This window comes from Populus alba, chromosome 13, assembly GCF_005239225.2.
Source record: "Populus alba chromosome 13, ASM523922v2, whole genome shotgun sequence".
In the NCBI taxonomy this organism is placed as follows: Eukaryota; Viridiplantae; Streptophyta; class Magnoliopsida; order Malpighiales; family Salicaceae; genus Populus; species Populus alba.
This window is the reverse complement of record NC_133296.1, coordinates 2,544,879-2,564,369: the sequence shown is the minus strand read 5'-3', so window position 1 is coordinate 2,564,369 and position 19,491 is coordinate 2,544,879. Positions and strand designations below refer to the sequence as shown.

Sequence of the window (19,491 nt, the reverse complement as noted above, 5' to 3'; positions counted from 1 at the left end):
ATAACTAGTGTTGCATCAGTCAAGAAATGTCGCAACTAGCTTGTCGTGTTAATTAATTGCTCAATTATAGTACGCCCACAACATTATTCCATGAAAGCCTCACGGACCAATAACCTGTCTATCGTGCCCATTGGGTTTAAACTTACTAATGGACTTTATGCATCATGAAGTTGGAAGTTCAACAGCTAGTGAACTCCCTTGGCCCCAGATTGTGCCATGGAAGTCAAAAACACATTGAAATAAATATCTCATGCTTTCAAAACAACAAAAAAATAATGAAAAGACATGTTTTGTTAAAGGATGAGATGTGACCCCAAAACAAAATGCAAAATGGCAAAAATCCATAACAAAGATGATTGACAATCTAACCCCTTCTTAGATCAGTTTCTCTGGCAATATCTGTGTTTTGTCAAGCAATTCCGATCACTTGTTATTCTGAAAATAATCGATGACATCAATGCTGGTCGACAAACTCGAGGGGCATATGGATGTCAATCTTGGCAAGGACATTTCAGTAAATGATGTTATGGCAAGACCTGACTTGGCAAAATAACTGAGGTTTCTCAATTAAAAGTCATCTCTTGATTCAACTCTTTTAGAGTTCTGGAATTCATGGCAGAACCTTCAATCTTTCCCCTATCCATTACTTGTTCAATGCTTTCGACGATCTTCACAAAATCCCATGTTGTTGATATTTTTTAAAACTCGGCGCTTGCTCAAGCAGATGTAAGTCTAGCTACTTCACCTTTTATGCTCTCCATTTTCTTTTAACAGTGAGCCTCACTCTGACCCCTTTCTTCATTTCCCGTCTTTTCCAGTCCAGTGTAGTAGACCTCGGGTAGGGGAACCTACTTTTCATCCCGACACATGCATGATAAATGTATGACATGTAATCTATATGATGAACTTGTCCTTCGAGGGGTGACATATGGTCATAACTATTGCATGATGAAACAAGAATTTTTATTCTTGATCAAACTCTACAATAGAAATTTCTTGAGTAATGACTATTAATCCCCTGCAAGTCCTGAATTCAAGATACTTCAAGAAGGGTTTGCTCAGATGCAAAATAATATGTACGGAGCATACATCCTAAAGGCAGGTTCTAATCTTTTTACGTGAGACAAAAAGGATAGGTTTACTACTTGGTCTCTAAAAATGGTCTCTTGTTATCCTAGTGATCACCCTCGTAAAGGCAATATAAGAGCCCAGCAGATAGTGGATGGCATGTGTACTCATCACTAACAGTCTAAGCACTCAACGAAGAGTTGGGGTTTACATAAATTTAAACCTTGACTAAAAGTCATAAGGTAAGCTGTTAGTCCCCCACCTAACCTAAAGCTTGTGTGTTCTTTCAAAAATTAAAACTTGTGATGCATGAGAGAATTATATATAATGCATGAATAAAACATAAAAAAACAAAACCCAAAAAAACTTGAACACGTCAAAACACAAAGCTTAGTCCAATAAAGTTGAAAACAATACTTGTCCATAGTGGAGTCATCATTCTGTTGCACGTCACCCGCGCAGCAATCGGCTGGCGATTTTGCTTTTTGTTTGCTTGATTTGGTTCTTGGGAGTCGCCACCTAGTCTTTGATTGAGGGTCACTTGGAAAACCCAGATGTACTGGTCATTATCAGAGATTCGAGGGTAAATGACTGGTTGTAGCTAGGGAAGAAATTAGCATCCCTAGCACACCCTACATAATGTAAGTTGCTTTGCGGTTTGATGCGATTTGAAAATTTGAAATATTAATCAAATTCTCAAGACTAAAGTACAACTATTAAATTTGAAATAAATCAATTATTAAATTCCAGAATACATGTAGAAATATATTGTTATATTTTCATGGAAAATACAACTGGATTTTATTTATCTTTGAGATATTTAACCATATTCAAATTAATCACTAAATTCTTTTGTTGTCTTTTTTATTTTACAATTTAATATCATGCATAATACAAGCACGCACCCTCTTCATTACCTACACACACATCACTTTTCATTATCTTTTACTCATGGTCACACATTTACAGCATAACATAACTTTAGAAAACGGTAATTTAAATACATATCCTATCATGTAAAAATTACAAAAAATAAACCCCTAAAAATACATAACTAGTGTTGCATCAGTCAAGAAATGTCACAACTAGCTTGTCGTGTTAATTAATTGCTCAATTATAGTAGGTCCATAACATTATTCCATGAAAGCCTCACGGACCAATAACCTGTCTATCGTGCCCATTGGGTTTAAACTTACTAATGGACTTTATGCATCATGAAGTTGGAAGTTCAACAGCTAGTGAACTCCCTTGGCCCCAGATTGTGGAAGTCATGTTCTCTCTTTTTTTTTCTTTAGTCTAGTCGACGGAATGGGTCATGATTTTGATTGCTATTATGTCCGTTTGTAATCAACCTTTTTTTTTTTTTTTTTTGGTAACCCGGTGTGTCCGGGCCAGCTTACGCGCACCACGACTATTCCCCGGGCCCACTGAACATCCTGCAAGCCCAGTAGGCAGGTAAGACACCGCGGGGGTGACAGGCTGATACTCTTGAGGATCGAACCCAGGACCTTCGCAAAGACAAGCTTTGCTGTTGATCAATGGGCTAGACCCTCAAGTGTCCGAAACAACTTTTCTTTGCTTAATGAATCCGTCATGAATTGTCACAAACTGTCACATTGCAGGATGTGGACTCTCGGACTTGTCACAAACTGTCACATGCAATGAAAGCTTCGGAGCTGTTACCGTGCTCGTTAGGGTTGAATTTTCAGATGGACTGATGCATCATCAAGTTGGGATTTCTGTTGTTAGTATACTGATCACTTGGATTATTGGATATAGATTATGATATGGTGTCTCATTATACAACTTGTTTCCCTGCTGCTGCTTGTGGCTGATAATTATTTGTCAAGGCTTTGTAAACAATCTCAACTAGATTATTTTAAATCCCTGATCAGTACAATTTAATTCAAGCACGCACCCTGTTCATTACCTACACACACATCACTTTTCATTATCTTTTACTCATGGTCACACATTTACAGCATAACATAAATTTTAAAAAACGGTAATTTAAATACATATCCTATCATGTAAAAATTACAAAAAATAAACCCCTAAAAATCTAGGAATTACAGAGGCAGAGTTCTCGGTCTGCAGGAACAGTGCGGCGCGTCTTCTCCACTCGCCGCCGTGAAATCCAGAGGAGTGTGGACGTCCGTTATGGCTTCCTTCCCTCTTCACCCTCCAGTCGGCTGTGAGCAGCGCCGTTACCTGCAAATCACCCAAAAAACGCAACAAGCAAATCTGTTTCAATTTTGTTTTCAGATCGGCTCCTCTTCCATTTTTAGATCTCTTCCACCGCAGATCTTTCTGTGGCTTACGTCTTCGTCTCCTTCACTTCAGGTGGCCGGCGTATGACCAAAGGATTGCCGGTCTGTTGGCGCTGCCGGGTTGCTCTTCACTTCTGTTGGTTGCAGCGGCGGATGGCCTTGCTGCTGTTGTCTACGTCCGGTAGAGCCGCTGTGAAGATGGAGGGGTTGCCTTGGCTTCTCTGGTTTCGGCAGGAGAAGGGATTGGCTGCTGAATCTCCAGCGAGGACGGCTGGTTCGGGTGGTCTGTGCGGCTGAAAGGGGAGGCTCATTTGCGTGCAGTGAAGAAGGCCGAGGAAGAGGAAGCAAAAAGGAAAAATGATGAGCTGGGGACGATCCGTCCAGCTAAGTGGAGAAGAAGAAGCAAAATGAATGGGAGCGGCCGGGTGCTTTTTTTTCTCTCTTTTCGAAGACTCTGCAGCGGCGACTGGTCAGAGATGAAAGCTTGGGTTTTTTCTTTTCGGGCAGTTGCCTGGTAGCAGAAGAGGGAGGACTGGTTTCGATTTAGGTGATGGGTTTCTCTCGTTTTTTTTTCGGGCAAGGGGGGTGCGGCGGCCTGAAAAATGGAGAAGAAAGTGATAGGCTTTTTTAGGGTTTTTTTTTTTTTTAGCTGATCCTGCCTCTAAATTTTTCTTTTGTATCGGTTGATTGACTCATTTAGTTATAAAAAAAATTAAAAAATAATTATATTCTTCCTTTTAAAATATCTTGATTCAATTATTTCTATGTTTTATTTTAGTAATTTGTCTTTTATTTATAAAAGCCTATATAAATTCATTGATCATATTAAAGAAATAAATAGATAGATTGGTGTGGATTATCAGGAAGTCATATAAAATAACAAGACCATATTATGAATCAAATTGAAACATATTATGATTACGGGTTCAAAATAAATCGAATGAAAAATTAAAAAAAAAATATAAGAATCCCAACATTGAAGAATTTTTGCTAGAGTTGTCTTACCTATCCCGCCCATTCCATGTATGCCCACAATGCGACTTTCATATGTAAAAATTCTTAGTAGGGCAATAATATTATCAACATGAGAATCAATACCCACAAGGTGCTCAGGACGATATAGACATTTAGGACCCAATTTAGCCAACACATCTTCCACAATATTTCGGATAAAATATGATTCGTGCCTGTTCATATAAAAAAGAAGAAGGAAAAAAAAAGTTGGAAATATTAAAAACCATTTATTTTTTTGGTTATATTCGCCAATCTTTTTTATTATGTGAACTAACGGAGCTCATATGGTAGCTTCCTATTAACACAATAGAAAAAGCATGTTATCAAAACTGTTTCGCTTTGGTGGATCAATCTAATAATTTATTAATTAATAATTTAGTTTGAATTAAGCTTTAAATAAAATTAGATAGAAGTTAATCGATGCAATCCAATTGATTTTGTGGATAAATTAGAGAATTGATCATCCCGATCAAGATTAAATTTGATTTTTAATTTTTTTTAAATGTTGTTTAATTTTTTTTCAAAACAAATCTTAAATCAATATTTTATTTTTATTGACCCTGTCAACCATATATTCTCATGGTTTTTTTTTATTTTTTATTTTTAATTCAGTACCTTTTTTGGCTTTAAAAATCATAGGATAGAGTCCACCTTGCGAGGTGATTTCCAAGAAGGAATGGAAATTGAAAAGGTTGCTCATGTCTAGACGCCGTGAAGTGTGGGGTGGGAGGAGGACATTAACCGTCAGTTTGTCAAGGTAAAAATCATTTAGGAGTTGTTTTTAGCGATACGTAGTTTCATGGAAGCATCTTCTTAAAAAAACATCGCTGCGTGAACCACAAAAAAATAGTGTGAAGGTTATCATGCTGGTGAAGAATTTTGGGCAAAGTTTAAAAACATTTGATTAATTGTTGAATCTTACCTAGTCTTCAACTCCCTCAGTTGCTTTACAAAGTTGTTTACAATTTCAAGATAATAATCTTCTCACGTGTTAAAACAGTTGATCAAAAATTGTTCTATGCATGTATTTCTACATGTAGGATTTATTATCTCTTCTAAATGTATTTATTCTTTTTTCTTTAAAATAGATATAAAAAATAAATCATTAATAGCATGTTAATTACAAAACACAGAAAGCAAATGACACCACCTGTTAATAAGAACAGCTAATTTTGAAGAAAAGCAAGATACAGATCAGAAAAACCAAAAGCAAGATATAAAAAACCAATATTGAATTATACTTTGTGTTTATTCATTTCAGCTCAATATTGAATTGAAGATTTCCTTTATTACAAGGGATGAAACAGCATCTTGAAACCGAGGTGTCCTCATTATAGCAGAGAGCCTTTCTTCACTTTGATTGATAATTAATAATACTGTACTAAAACATATTAATCGTTGAAGAAACAAAATACAAAGCGGCGAAATAATTTATTACAAACAAAGCTACGAAAATTGAAAGTAACATAAGTAGAAACAATCACATACTATATAATTATAGAAAATCTTTTGGAAAATTCTCAGCCTGTCACAGTTGTTTGAGGCATCAGATCTTCCAATGTTATTGCGGAGAATGACTTTGGCAGCGGAGGCCTTCGAGCTATGAGCTCCGAAGCTACTTGTCGCATGGTTGGCCTGGATTGGGGATTGGCAAGCAAGCATGCAAATGCTATTTTGATAATGGAGACCAAACCTTCTGCAACTCCATTTTCAGGAAGTGGGATACGTTGGTCTATCACATCCTTCAACAATGACTGCTGGTTGATTTGTGAGCACGACGAGGAGGAAAAAGCAGATGCAGAAAGAGATGAGATGAGATCACCCGGATGCATTCCCATTATTACTTCCATTGTGACCACTCCAAAGCTGTAGACATCGCACTTCTCGTTCACTCTCATTGTGTAAGCTAGCTCTGCAAAAATTCGGTCATATTTTCATAGTACTGGCTGTATCATACTGCTACTATGACAATTTTTTATACATAACCTTTAGAGCATCCAAAAGTAGCCCTCAATTTTCATAGAACTGGTTGTATTGTTTTGCTTATATATATTAAGAATGAAATCAAGTATGTACCTGGAGCTATGTATCCGAAGGTGCCAGCAAATGAGGTCCAGTTGGTCGAGTCAGGCATCAAGAGCCGAGCTGTCCCAAAATCCGAAACATGAGCCTCGTATTCCGAATCTAAAAGAACATTGCTGCTGGAAATGTCTCGATGAATGATTGGAGGCGAGCAATCATGGTGCAAATAGGATAATGCATTGGCCACTCCTTTAACAACATTAAGCCTTCTATTCCAATCCAAGTCCATCGCCTGTTCTTCGCTAGATAAATTCATCTTCAAACTTCCCCTTTCTATGAACTCGTAAACTAAAAAAGAGTGCTCAATTAATGAACAAAATCCATATAACTTCACAATATTCCGATGTCGAATATCTATTAACATGCGAATCTCATTTCTAAAAGTTCTCAAATCCAGAAGCTCGCCCTCTCTTGATGGGTGAAGCTTCTTCACAGCAACCACCTGACCTGTTGGCAACATGGCTCGATAAACAATTCCGTACCCCCCTTTCCCTATATAATTATTGGAGTTGAAATTATTAGTGGCCTGGATGATAGTTTCATGTAGGATCTCCTCCTCATAGCCCCATACTGCAAAACTGAGTGGACTTTGTCGCTCTCCTAAAAAGGAGATTCTTTCTCTACTTGTTTGGTGGCGAAAGTATAAACATCCAACCATGGTAAGTAGTAGAAGTAGACTGCCCAGGAGAGGAAAAAGAATCAAAATGACAATCTTGTTGCTCTTTCTCCTACTTGTAAGAAGTGTACAAGGCTTTAGACCACTGGCATTTCCACAGAGACCACTATTATTCATAAAAGCTTCAAGTGGAGCTTCAATGAAGCCTTTGATTTTGGGGATAGGGCCCTCTAGTTCATTGTAGGAGATGTCTACAGCTGTCAAGCTCACCAAATCTACAAAAGTAGTTGGAATCGAACCTGAAAGTTTGTTGTGAGAGAGGTTCATCGTTTCTAACTGTTTCAATTGCCCAATTTCTGATGGTATCTCTCCTGCCAGTAGATTCCCACTGAGATCTAGATCTCCAAGAAAATGCAGGAAGCCTATCTTAGATGGGATGCTTCCTATGAACTTATTATGACTCAAGTTCAACTGTAATAAATTTGAGCACTCTCCCAATTGTTTTGGGATTGATCCATCAAGATTATTAGAAGCTAAATTAAGGACACGAAGTTGAGATAGCATTTGGATTTCAATGGGAAGGACACCAAAAAGATGGTTGTTATGAAGAGTAAGGCTATACAACACCTTCAACTGCCCCAATTCTTTTGGAATTGTCCCCTTTAGAAGATTTGACGAGAGATCAATTAGTTGTAGTCCAGTGGCCTTTCCAAGCTCTGATGGTATCTCACCGGTGATATTATTGTTTGACAATTTTAGGCCCGTCAAGTTGTGAAAACCTCCCCATTTCCACGTAAGCTCACCAGACAAATCATTGTGACTTAGGTCCACATAGTTCAAGTTTGGGTAGAGGCCTAAATCTTCAGAAATATTCCCCTTCAATTGGTTCCACTCAAGCCTAACTCTAAATAGACTAGTACAATTTCGCAAGCTTTTAGGGATTGGACCAGAAAAATGATTGTTGGCGGCTGTAAAATTTACAAGTAACCCACCAAGGCACAAGTCTCGTGGTAAATGGCCAGTGAAATTATTTGAAGACAATCTCAATTCAACAAGGAATTCAAGTTGTCCTATTTCCCGAGGAACAGATCCATATAAATTATTCCTATTCAGATTAAGTCTAGTAAGCATAGTCATGTTCCAAATGGAAGAAGGGATGAAACCAGAGAGTTTGTTACCCCATAGATAGAGAACGGATAAGTGTTTCAAAGTTCCAATAGAGGTTGGGATCAAACCAGTTAGATTATTTTCACAAAAGCATAAAAAGTTAAGACTTGTTAGCAATCCTATCTCAAGTGGGATATTTCCTGTGAAATGATTATCACACAAGTCTAAATAGGTGATTTTGGTCAGGTTACTAATGTGGGATGGAATAGTTCCATAGAGTGAATTTTTTGAGAGAATGAGAGTGCGAAGATTGGGGAAGGATGAGAAGTTGAAACTATGAAGTGTACCTCTCAAACCAAAATGTGGAAGGCTGAAATTCACGACACTTCTAGAATTGTCACAAGTGATTCCAAGCCACTTGCAAGGGCTGCTGCCAACCCAAGAAGACAGGACATCTTGGCTGTGGTTGTCATCAAGACTTGCTTTCCATTTTAGGAGAGCCTCCGCTTCTTTATTACCTTCAGCAGCTACATATGTGGCAGCGCCAAAAGAAGTTGCAGAGGAATTAGGAGGAAAGGCAAAGAAAGAAGGAATGAACATTAGAAGGAGAAACTTTGAGAATGGTTTCTGTAGTAAGGACATCATGTCTAAGGGATATGGTTTCCTATGGCAGATGAAGATTCTAGGCTCCAATGATAGGTATTTATAGAAAAAAAGAAATGGAATATTTGTTGGAATTTTTAATCACAAAATTTCCTATTCATCTTTGTTCTTATTTTACAGAATTTGACATACGTCAACAACAGTGACATCAGTTTTTAATGGAAAATTCATTTGTTCTTAGGAAAATTCATTTCCAAGTCCTATGATTTCTAAAGATGCTTAATTGTCGGCTCATTTGTTCAAAATCCGTAGCTCATTTCTAAACTAAATAAATAAATAAAAAATAACTAAGAAAAAAATATTTTGTTTTTTTAAATCTTTTGCATCAGTTCTCTCCTTTAATTGAATCGGTGAAGAAATAATGTAAGAGACTGCTTAATTTATAGGAATCTTTCATTCTGAAATTTCTAAATAATCTTTGTTCTACCTTTCCAAATCATAGGAAAGCATCTTGTGGGTCATCGTTCCAAATTTGACTTTTCCAAAGATTCATGATGTAACTTTTTAACTGCCTTTTAGCGCAAGAAAGTAGCTCTCGAGGTGTAACATCTCGGGAGCTTTTTTTTTTTTAATATGATTGTGTTTACATCAAAAAAAAAAATAATTCACAATGTTTCCTTTGCAAATTGCTAGTGAGTATGTCGGTATTTTTATTCCTTTCACACAGCTCATGGTTATTTTCATAGTTATTAAGCTAAAGTTGGGTCAATTATTTTCATAGGATAAAACATGAGTAGCGAGGGTTAACCTATGTTAACCCTAATCTATTTTTATAAAATAAGTAAAAACAAAGTTGTTTTGAAAAGGATTGTTTTTTTTTAAAAAATCAATGGTTTCTTGATTGGATTTCACTACGTCGGAGGTCAGCTTGAGTTTCTAACTAGGTTACTCAAATTAGCCCAATTTCAGTTTTGCAACAGTGGTATTGAATCTACCCTATCTCTGTAGCGCAATTGAGCGTGTTTGGCAGTGTGGTAGCGGTTGCTTTTCAAAAAAAATTTCGTGCCGAAATGCACGCCAATGATTTATTTTTCATTTTTTAAAAATTATTTTTGACATCAGCACATTAAAAAGATTCCAAAAGTACAAACCGCATTAAATTTTAGCAAAAAACAAAAAATTCAAATTTGGTGGGAACGCGGTTTGCACCGCGTTCCCAAACGCTTCCTAAGTCTTCGCACCATAATAGTGTTACAAGTCCTACTAAATATAAAATTACAAGAATCCATATCTACTCATCATTTTATATCACATCTCTATATTTTGCAATGAAAAAAAAAACATTTCATAATATTGTGTTACAATCCATTATTTTTAGTCCCTAATCACATTAGTCTCTTTTTCTTTCTTTCCTCAAATTTGAAAACCATTATAAAATCTGCAGACAATACTTCAAAGCTTGAATTTAATTATATGACAGCAATGCCTTATATTTATAGTAGTAGAGTCTATCTAAGGAATGTTTGAAGTCTGTGCTAAATCTATGCTACCGTTACAACCATAGTTATTGAGCATAGAATCAGGTGTAATTACAAATTAAATGACAGAGTAATTAGCATGATTATAGGCTAATTTCGTGTTGTTTCATTATCTGCAGGATCTTCCTTGATACGCTCCCGCAAGATTGAGCTTCCATCGGTAAGACCAATCTTGGAACGTAAGAACTCAGTGCGCTGCCTGGACAGTGGCTTTGTTAAGAGGTCAGCTAACTGGTCTTGAGTGTGAACGTGGTGGACCTGAAGACTGCCTTTCTATACCAAGTCACGGACAAAATGAAGATCTATTTGAATGTGTTTCATGCGGGAGTGATTAAGAGGGTTGAAACTGAGATAAGTTGCTCCGAGATTATCATATAGTAGTTGGGGACATTGTGATGCTAAAAAACCGAGTTCTGTTAGAAGAGTGGTCAACCACACCATTTCAGAGGCCGTAGTGGCGAGAGCCCGATATTCAACTTCGGTTGTGGAACGTGCAACAGCCCGTTGCTTCTTGGAACTCCAAGAAATAGGATTGGAACCTAAAAAACTGATATAGGTAGAGGTGGATGTACAATCATCAATGTTGCTAGCCCAGTCAGTGTCAGAGTAAGTCCGTAAGGTAATGGTGCTAGTCTTGTGCAGCTGAAGGCCATGGAAAATGGTGTGTTTTAAGTAACGAAGAAGCAAATTGAGATAGTTTGTTAACAACAAATGAGATATCATGGCGCATTAGGGTGAGGTACTAAAGGCTGCCAATGAGGCGACAAAAGTCTGAGCTATCCACAGCAGCAGTGCCATCAATTAATTTGAGAGGCTGAGTGGAGGAGAGAGGAGTAGAGACATTTTTCGCACCACTCATACTCGTTGTAGCCAAGAGGTCACGGATATATTGGTGCCGAGAGAGAAACAACCCGACTGGAGTGGGGAGCACTTCAACACCTAGAAAATAATGAAGTGAACCCATGTCTTTGAGAGAGAACAGAGTACCAAGCTGCTGGATAATAGAATGCACAAAAGATGGAGTATTCCCTGAAATGACAAGGTCATCCACATAGACGAGGAGATAGCAGAGAGTTGAGCCGTCCCTGTAAATGAAAAGAGAGGAATCTGCCTTGGAGGTATGAAAGCCCAACTAAAGGATGGCAGATTTCAGAGCTGTTTGAGGCCATAGAGTGCTTTGTTTAATCTGCAAACATGATGAGGCTTGGATAAATCCTTGAAGCCGGGGGGCTGCTGCATAAACACAGTTTCAGTTAGTGCACCATTTAAAAAGGCATTGTTAACGTCCATTTGCCTCAATACCCATGCATGCATGACAAAAATAGAGAGGACAACCCTGATGGTGGCTGGTTTAACCACGGGACTAAAAGTCTCTTTGTAGTCAACACCAAGACGTTGGTGATAGCCTTTGGCGACTAGACGGGCTTTGAAACGATCCACTGACCCATCGGCTTTGCGTTTTGTGCGGAATACCCACTTGCAACCCACTGGTTGACAGTCAGAGGGAGGGAGAACCAAGTCCCAAGTGCCATGTTTCATAAGAGCAGTAAGCTTATGAGATATGGCAGTACGCCAGTGAGGTTGAGATAAAGCCTGGCTCACACTTGTTAGCTCAATGGTTTGGGGAAGAGGGTATTTGGATATGGTGTTGAGTTGCTTGGGTTTGAAGATTTGGTTCATTGATCTAGTGGTCATGTTGTGAGTGCGGTGGGAAGGTTCAGGTGCTACGGGAAGTGGGGAAGGGTTAGGGGGAAACTAGAGATGGTAGTAGGAGGTAGTGGAGAAGAGTTAGGCATAGTAGTAGGGAGAAGATCAGGTGAGGAAGGGGGGGAAGGGTTGGGTTTTGGAAGGAGTGATCAGAAGAGTTATCGAGATTACCTGAAGAGGATGTAACGATGGCAGGTGGACCTTCCTGGGGTTGGCGGGTCTGGTCTAATGGTGAAGGGATAGACATCGAAGGAACAAGAGGTAGGGGAAACCATATCCGAGACTCTGAAGTTGTGTGAGACGAAGAAGAAGACACAGGACTGGATGTTCGGAAGAAATATTTATGTTCATCAAATAGCACGTGTCGTGAAGTGAAGAATTTTTTTGCAATGGGTTCAAAACATTTGTATGCATTTTGCGTTAAAGAGCAGCCAAGAAAAATGCAGGTTTGGGATTATGGCTGCATTTTGTTTGAATTATAGGGCCGGGTAAACAGGTATCAAATACACCCAAATTTTTTTTAACTTCAAGTAATTTGGTGGTATTCCAAAAAGAACTTCCAAGGGTGATTTACCATGGAGAAGAGGTATAGGCTGCCGATTTATAAGATAAGATGTAGTTTGAAAAGCATATGGCCAATACGAGAAATCAAGATTTGCATCGTGAATAAAAGTGAGGCCTGTTTCAACTAAATGACGATGGCGACGTTCTGAAACACCATTTTGCTGGGGTGTGTGTGGAGCGGTGGTATAGTGAGATATGCCATGACAATGAACTCCCCACCATTATCAGAATACAGTGTTTTGATAGTTTTTTGAAAACGATTTTCCACAACCTTTTTAAAAAATGGGAAAATAGTAGAAACACCAGATTTTGTGACCATTGGGTAAAACCATGTATATTTAGTGTAATGATCCACAAAAATAAGATAATATCTGGATCCATCAAGACCAATATAACTAGCGGGACCCCACACATCAATATAAATAATATCAAGTGGTGCATGGCTTTTAAGACTTGTGACACAACATGGTTGTTGATGTGCTTTATTAATAGAGAAGGAATGACATAATGAAGGCAACTTTTGATTGGAAGTAATAGGAAGGGAAAATTTTTTTACAAGACTGTGAACGATTTTAGTAGAAGGATGTCCAAAGCGCTTGTGCCATCCATTAAGTGATGTTCGTACATGAACATTAGCGACCTTTTTGGAGGAGATGGGGACCATTGATGTGGGGAAGGTATAAATGCCATCGTTACATGCTCCTCTTAGTAGTATCGCCCCCGTGATCGTGTCCTTCACAAGAAAATGAAAGGGGTGAAATTCAACAAACACATTATTTTGTTTGGTAAGATGATGAACAAACATTAAATTTTTTCAAAGGTTTGGAACACAAAGAGTATCACGTAAAAGGAAAGTTCGGTTAGGGGAGTGTAAAGCCAAAGAACCAACACGTGAGACTACCAAACCTGATCCATCACCAAGAAGTACTTTGTTAGTGCCATCATATTCATAATGAATAGATAAATTAAAGAGATCTCCTATGATATTATGAGAGGCCGTGGAATCAAGAAGCCAATTTTTGTCTTTGCCTGTGGAAGATGTGGCACAGTGGGCATAAATATTTGAGGGATTTGAGGGAGAGCGGAACCTGGCAGTGTGACCAAACTGATCATAAAAGTTGGCATTTTGGCTGATAGCGCCGATTGAAATTAGTGGCTCTGTTGTAATTTGAGCTGCGTTTGTCATGGATAGTTCCATTATGATTTCATCCTGGACTAAAAGTGTGAGGCCCTTGCTGAGAGTGTTGTCTATTTTGCCGGTAGGATCCCTGATTATATCCTCCTTGCACATATTGCTTTGTTTTTGTGTAGTTGACAGAGACAACCATGTTTTGTGTTGCAATTTCCAGGCGCCTTAGATACACCTCATGGCCAACCAGAAGATCATGTAACTCCTCAAAGTTTAGAGAGGACTCCCTGGCACGGATAGGTCCTGCAATCTCTCGAAAATCTAGACCTAAACCGTTTAACACATAAAGGGTTAGGTCATCATCCGAAATTGGAAGGTCAATAATGGCTATTTCATCAGCTAGTTTTTTCACAACATGAAGATAGTCTGTGATGGATCGATGTCCACGCTTGATTAATGTGAGCTCCTCCTTCAACTGTATAGAACGTGTTCTAGATCTGCTAGCATATAAGGTTTTGAGTTTTTTCCAAGCACCATTGGAGGTTGGGGCCGTGGCAATGAGAGGTGTTATTGATGAGGAGGTGAAGGCTAGAATAGCACTCAAGATGAGTTTATCTTGTCTGATCCAGTGGCTCTTGTGCATCTCATCAATAGTGGAACCAGAGGAGGAAGGACATGAAAATGTGCCTTCAACATAATTGAGCAAATCATACCCGATGAGGAGTGCCTCAAACTGAGCACGCCATTGGAGAAAAGTGGAGGGGGTTAATTTTTCATTGATTTGTGCAGTAATTTTAAGAGCTATGAGTGGCTTGTCTGTTGTGGAAGAGGGTCGGGGTTGAAGAGAAAAGGTTGAGGTTTGATTGGGAGAAGCAGACATGGTAGATACTTGGATCGTTGGCTCGTTAGAGATTTGGTGCTCTGATACCATATAAAATCTGCAGACAATGCTTCAAAGCTTGAATTTAATTATATGACAGCAGTGCCTTATATTTACAGTAGTAGAGTCTATCTAAGGAATGTTTGAAGTCTGTGCTAAATCTATGCTACCGTTACAACCATAGTTATCTAAGCATGATTATAGGCTAATTTCGTGCTGTTTCATTATCTGTAGGATCTTCCTTGATAACCATAAACTCTTTTTTCTTTCTTTTTTCATTATCAACATAATTAAATTAAATATAAAAGATTATTATTTTTTAAATATAATTTTGAAAACACACATAGAAATTGGAGGTAAAAAAGGGATTGTAACACCATGAATGTCTATACATTGACTCGTTGACTCAGGAAATCTTCACGAGTGTATTACTTTCTAGAATTTATAAACCAGCAAGCTATGCGTGTGATATCATGGGTGGATCTATTGTAAGTTGTTTTCATGCTTTGCAAAGTTAAATAATATTAGAAAGTAATATAAAATTATTTTTAAAAGTTTACATGATAGTTTAGGTTTTTTGTTAGAATGACTATTTGATATCATATTAGATTTTTGATGACCGAATAATTATGAGTTTAAATTTTAATATTTTTATTTTAATTAATAAAATTAAAAATAAAATAGTATAAACATGTATAAGTTTTAAGTTTAAAATTTTTTTATCTGAGAGAATATATTAAAAAATAATATAAAATTATTTTTATAACCTGGCGGCAGAAATATTTCTTTAAAAAACTACACCACTAGTGTTGCATCAGTCAAGAAATGTCACAAATTGTTATGTTAACTAATTTATTATAGTACGTCCCCAGCATTATTCCATGAAAGCCTCACTGACCATTGTAGAAGATCAAGTAATGGTTACTGAATTCAAGGGTGATCCACCCGTGAATGCAATAACAGGAATTGCAGAAGATCACGACAAACAATCCTATAAAGATCAGGACTCTGATCCACTAGTGATTGAAGCAGCAGCAACTTATCCTCCGTGAATGCAGCATCATATAAATGGCTAGAAGATATGATCTCATGAATTCAAAATCTAAAGTTGTTGCCAACCACATCAATGTATACATTAGAAGTTGTCACAGTAATACTATATATATATATATATAGGTCAAGATATCTTTGGTTATATAGATGGTGGCATTCCCAAACGACCTAAAATCATCTCTATTACTCACCCTGAAACTTCTGTTGTCTCTGAACGTCTAAACCCAGCCTACTCTCAATGGGTTCATCAAGACAATCTTATTCTAAGCACTCTTATGGCTTCTCTATCAGAGCCAATACTTGCTCAAGTTGTCACTTATACATCATCCAAGACTGTATGGAACGCGTTGGATGATACCTGCTCCTCATGATCTCGTGCACGCATTCTGCAAATCCGCACACAACTTGCAATTGCAACGAAAGGAAGCAAAACAGCCACTGATTACTTCCATTACATCAAAAGACTCACGGATGAATTGGCCGTTGTTGGACAACCATTGAACCATGATGATATTATAACATATATTCTTGCAGGACTCAGCCATGAATATGACAGCTTTGTGGGCTCCATATCAGCACGTACTGATGACATTACCCTTGAAGAAATTTATTCTCTATTACTGACTTCTGAAGCGCGCCTGTCAAGGCATCAACTCACCCCTGTCATCCAGCAACCTTTTGCCAATATTGCCTATTGACAATACAATCTTCCAAGGCGTGGTGGTTTTCGTGACAGGAGGCATGCTAGTCATGGTGGTTATAATTCTAGCAATAAGATTCATGATCAACCATCTGTTGTTTGCCAGATATGTGGTAAGATCGGACACTCTGCTAAGAAATGCTATTTTCATTTTGATTTATCTTACCAGGAAGCACGTCCTCTACCAACAAAGCACGGTCTGGTCGCTATGCATAACAATTCAAACAATACGTGGGACTCTGCATGGCATGCAGATATAAGAGCCACACATCATTTTACCAATGATGCTAACACTTTGACTCTTTAAAAATTCAACTATGCTGGTGTAGACAGTGTACAAGTTGGAAATGGCCAAGGTTTGCAAATCTAAAAAACTAGGACCTCTGAAATTTCCACTCCCTTTTCTACCTTTGTTCTTAATAACGTTCTTCTTGTTCCTAAAATACATAAAAATTTACTGTTGATGCACTGGTTTTGTGTTGGCAATAACATGTATTTTGAGTTTCACTCATATTATTTTCTTGTGAAGGATTACTCGGGAATGTCCTTCATTGAGGTTATCTTCATGATGGACTCTATCAATTCACTAATAATTCCAGTCTTCCTCGAGCCTTTTCTTGTGTTCGTTCCTATGAGTGGTATCGTAGACTTGGCTATGCATCTACTCTAGTGGTCAATCAAGTGTTATCCCTCCTTTCTTTTCCCGTAGAGAAAAATAAAACACACAATGTGTGCCCTAAATGTCAAATGGCAAAAAGCCATGATTTGCCTTTTAAAACTTCTACTTCTATTTCATTGCATCCTTTGGATTTAATTTTCACTGATGTGTGGGGACCAACATTAGTGCCTTCCACAACTGGTGCTAAATATTACATTAGCTTACTTGATGATTATTCCAAGTTTATTTGGTTATTTCCTATTCAACTTAAATATGATCTTGAACATGTCTTTTTAAATTTTCAAACATATGTTGAAAAACAGTTTGACAGAAAAATAAAAGCAATTCAATCAGACTGGGGTGGGGAGTATCGACGACTAAACACTTATTTTCACCAAATTGGTATTAATCATCGCCTAGCTTGCCCACACACTCACCAACAAAATGGCTCTATTGAACGCAAACATCGACACATTGTCGAAGTTGGTTTAAGCTTGTTAGCTCATTCTCATTTACCTATGATATATTGGGAAGATGCTTTTCAAACCGCTACCTATATCATAAACAGATTTCCAACACCTGTTTTACACCACAAATCCCCCTTTGAAATTCGGTATAATAAGATCCTTGATTATCATTTTCTGCGTGTGTTTGGTTGTGCCTGCTGGCCAAACATAGACCATATAACAGGAATAAACTAAATTTCAGATCAAAATCCTGTATTTTCATTGGTTATAGTCTTTGTCATCAAGAGTACAAGTGTCTCGATCTCTCTACGGGTAAAATCCATGTTTCTCGCAATGTTATATTCGATGAAACTCTTTTTCCTAACTCACAAACCACTGTATCCTTGAGTGATAAACTTTCTCCTTCCATGTTTGTGTCTCTCCCTCATCAGATCACTGTGCCACAATTCCCATGTCCCAATGAGTTGCAACCTAACCATATTCCTACATGCACACCACCTACACCTCTTATATTGATTCCTGCAGAAACAGATGATCAAGCTCCGCGCCTCCAGCACACTCTACAAAAATAGAACCAGCTCTGCCTCCCACTGTTTCTCCAGCTACTACTCCAGTTCCACATGCTGATCCTTTGCCAGTTCCTACCAACTGTTGCTACCCAATTTTTTACCCATGTTTTGATAAATTTTTAGAAAAAATCCACAAATAGAGAAAAACAATGAAAATAAAAAAAAATGTTTTTTTAATATATTTTCTTTGTTTTTAGCATTTTTAGCATCGTTTCAAAAGAATTTAAATTTTCAAAGATCTTGGAAACGCGTTCGACTTTTAACACGTTATTTTAAAAATTGATGTTGATAAGAAAAATCCAAAAAAATAAGAAAAAATCAAAATTTACAAAAAAAGAAGTTGAGGAACCAAGTTTGGAGACCTAACAACATATTTGATCTTGTTTTTAGCATCGTTTCAAAAGAATTTAAATTTTCAAACATCTTGGAAACGCGTTCGACTTTTAATGCGTTATTTTCGAGGCGATGTTGATAAGAAAAATCCAAAAAAATAAGAAAAAATCAAAATTTACAAAAAAAGAAGTTGAGGAACCAAGTTTGGAGATCTAACAACATATTTGCCTATAAATAGAAGTTTCCAACACTTGCACAAGAGGGGGGGGATAATTTTGCACATTGAGAGAAAACACAAAAAACCCAAACCCTAAACCTAAACCTATCTCTTTAAAAAAAACCAAGCCGCCGCCCTCTCGGCTGGGAATTTTTCTCCTCTATACTGTCTCCAACCCCTTCTCCCCACATCTAGGACATCATCCTCCCCACACACTGCCTCCTCTCCACTTCCCATCTCCATCATCTTTCCTTTACACCCCGAACAAGTCGCTACCCATAAACCATACCCACGTTCCCCCTGCCAAATGCCATTTCCTTTCCTTCTCTCCCTGCATAAAAACAAAAGCTCATCAGAACTAGCCAGCACCACCGCCCCCCTTCTTTGGGATTCTTGGTTCCCTTCCCTCTCAACAACGATTCTTCCAAATTTAAACTGATAGACCCAATAGTACCCTTTCTTCCCTGGACGACCAAACACAACAGCAGCCCCTCTCTCTGCTTCATCTCCTTCAACCAGTCAGCAGCACACCACAAAGCCGTCCCCACCATCCACAGATCCCAGATCGGTTCGCCTTATTCCTTCAGTGGTAGCCCACACATAGCAGCGCCGACGAACCCAGTTCTACTTCCAACTGAACTCGTTGACCGGACAACTCCCACCTACTCAACAACAACGACCAAAACACCAGCTCGAAGCTAGCCCTGTTTGCTTTCACCGTGACTGGCCACTTGAAGAAGATAGAAAGAACAACAAACCAAAAGAAAGAACACATCAGAGAACAAATCTAAAGAGGAAGAAAAGAAAAGAAAAAAGAACAAAAATAAAATCGACTGTTTGTGCGTTTCCCCCCTTGTTACAGGTGGCGGTGACCCTCATCGCCGGCGTTGGGAGATAGAGGAGAGGAAGACGTTCC

At 38.1% G+C, this 19,491-nt stretch overlaps 1 protein-coding gene and 1 non-coding gene across 2 annotated transcripts; one reads left to right on the top strand and one right to left on the bottom strand.

Moving 5' to 3' along the window:
* Window positions 1-5,731: 5,731 nt before the first annotated feature.
* LOC118053219 (uncharacterized) lies at window positions 5,732-8,816 on the bottom strand. The gene is made up of 2 exons (XM_035064400.2): window positions 6,429-8,816; window positions 5,732-6,264 (listed from the first exon to the last, which is right to left on the bottom strand). Exons 1-2 carry the CDS (start codon window positions 8,800-8,802, stop codon window positions 5,873-5,875), a joined length of 2,766 nt encoding a protein of 921 aa, XP_034920291.1. The 5' UTR covers window positions 8,803-8,816; the 3' UTR covers window positions 5,732-5,872.
* Window positions 8,817-16,125: 7,309 nt separating this feature from the next.
* Window positions 16,126-16,264, top strand: LOC118053326 (small nucleolar RNA Z247). Its single transcript, XR_004688345.1, has one exon. It is a non-coding gene; the product is annotated as a small nucleolar RNA Z247 (small nucleolar RNA).
* Window positions 16,265-19,491: the final 3,227 nt, after the last annotated feature.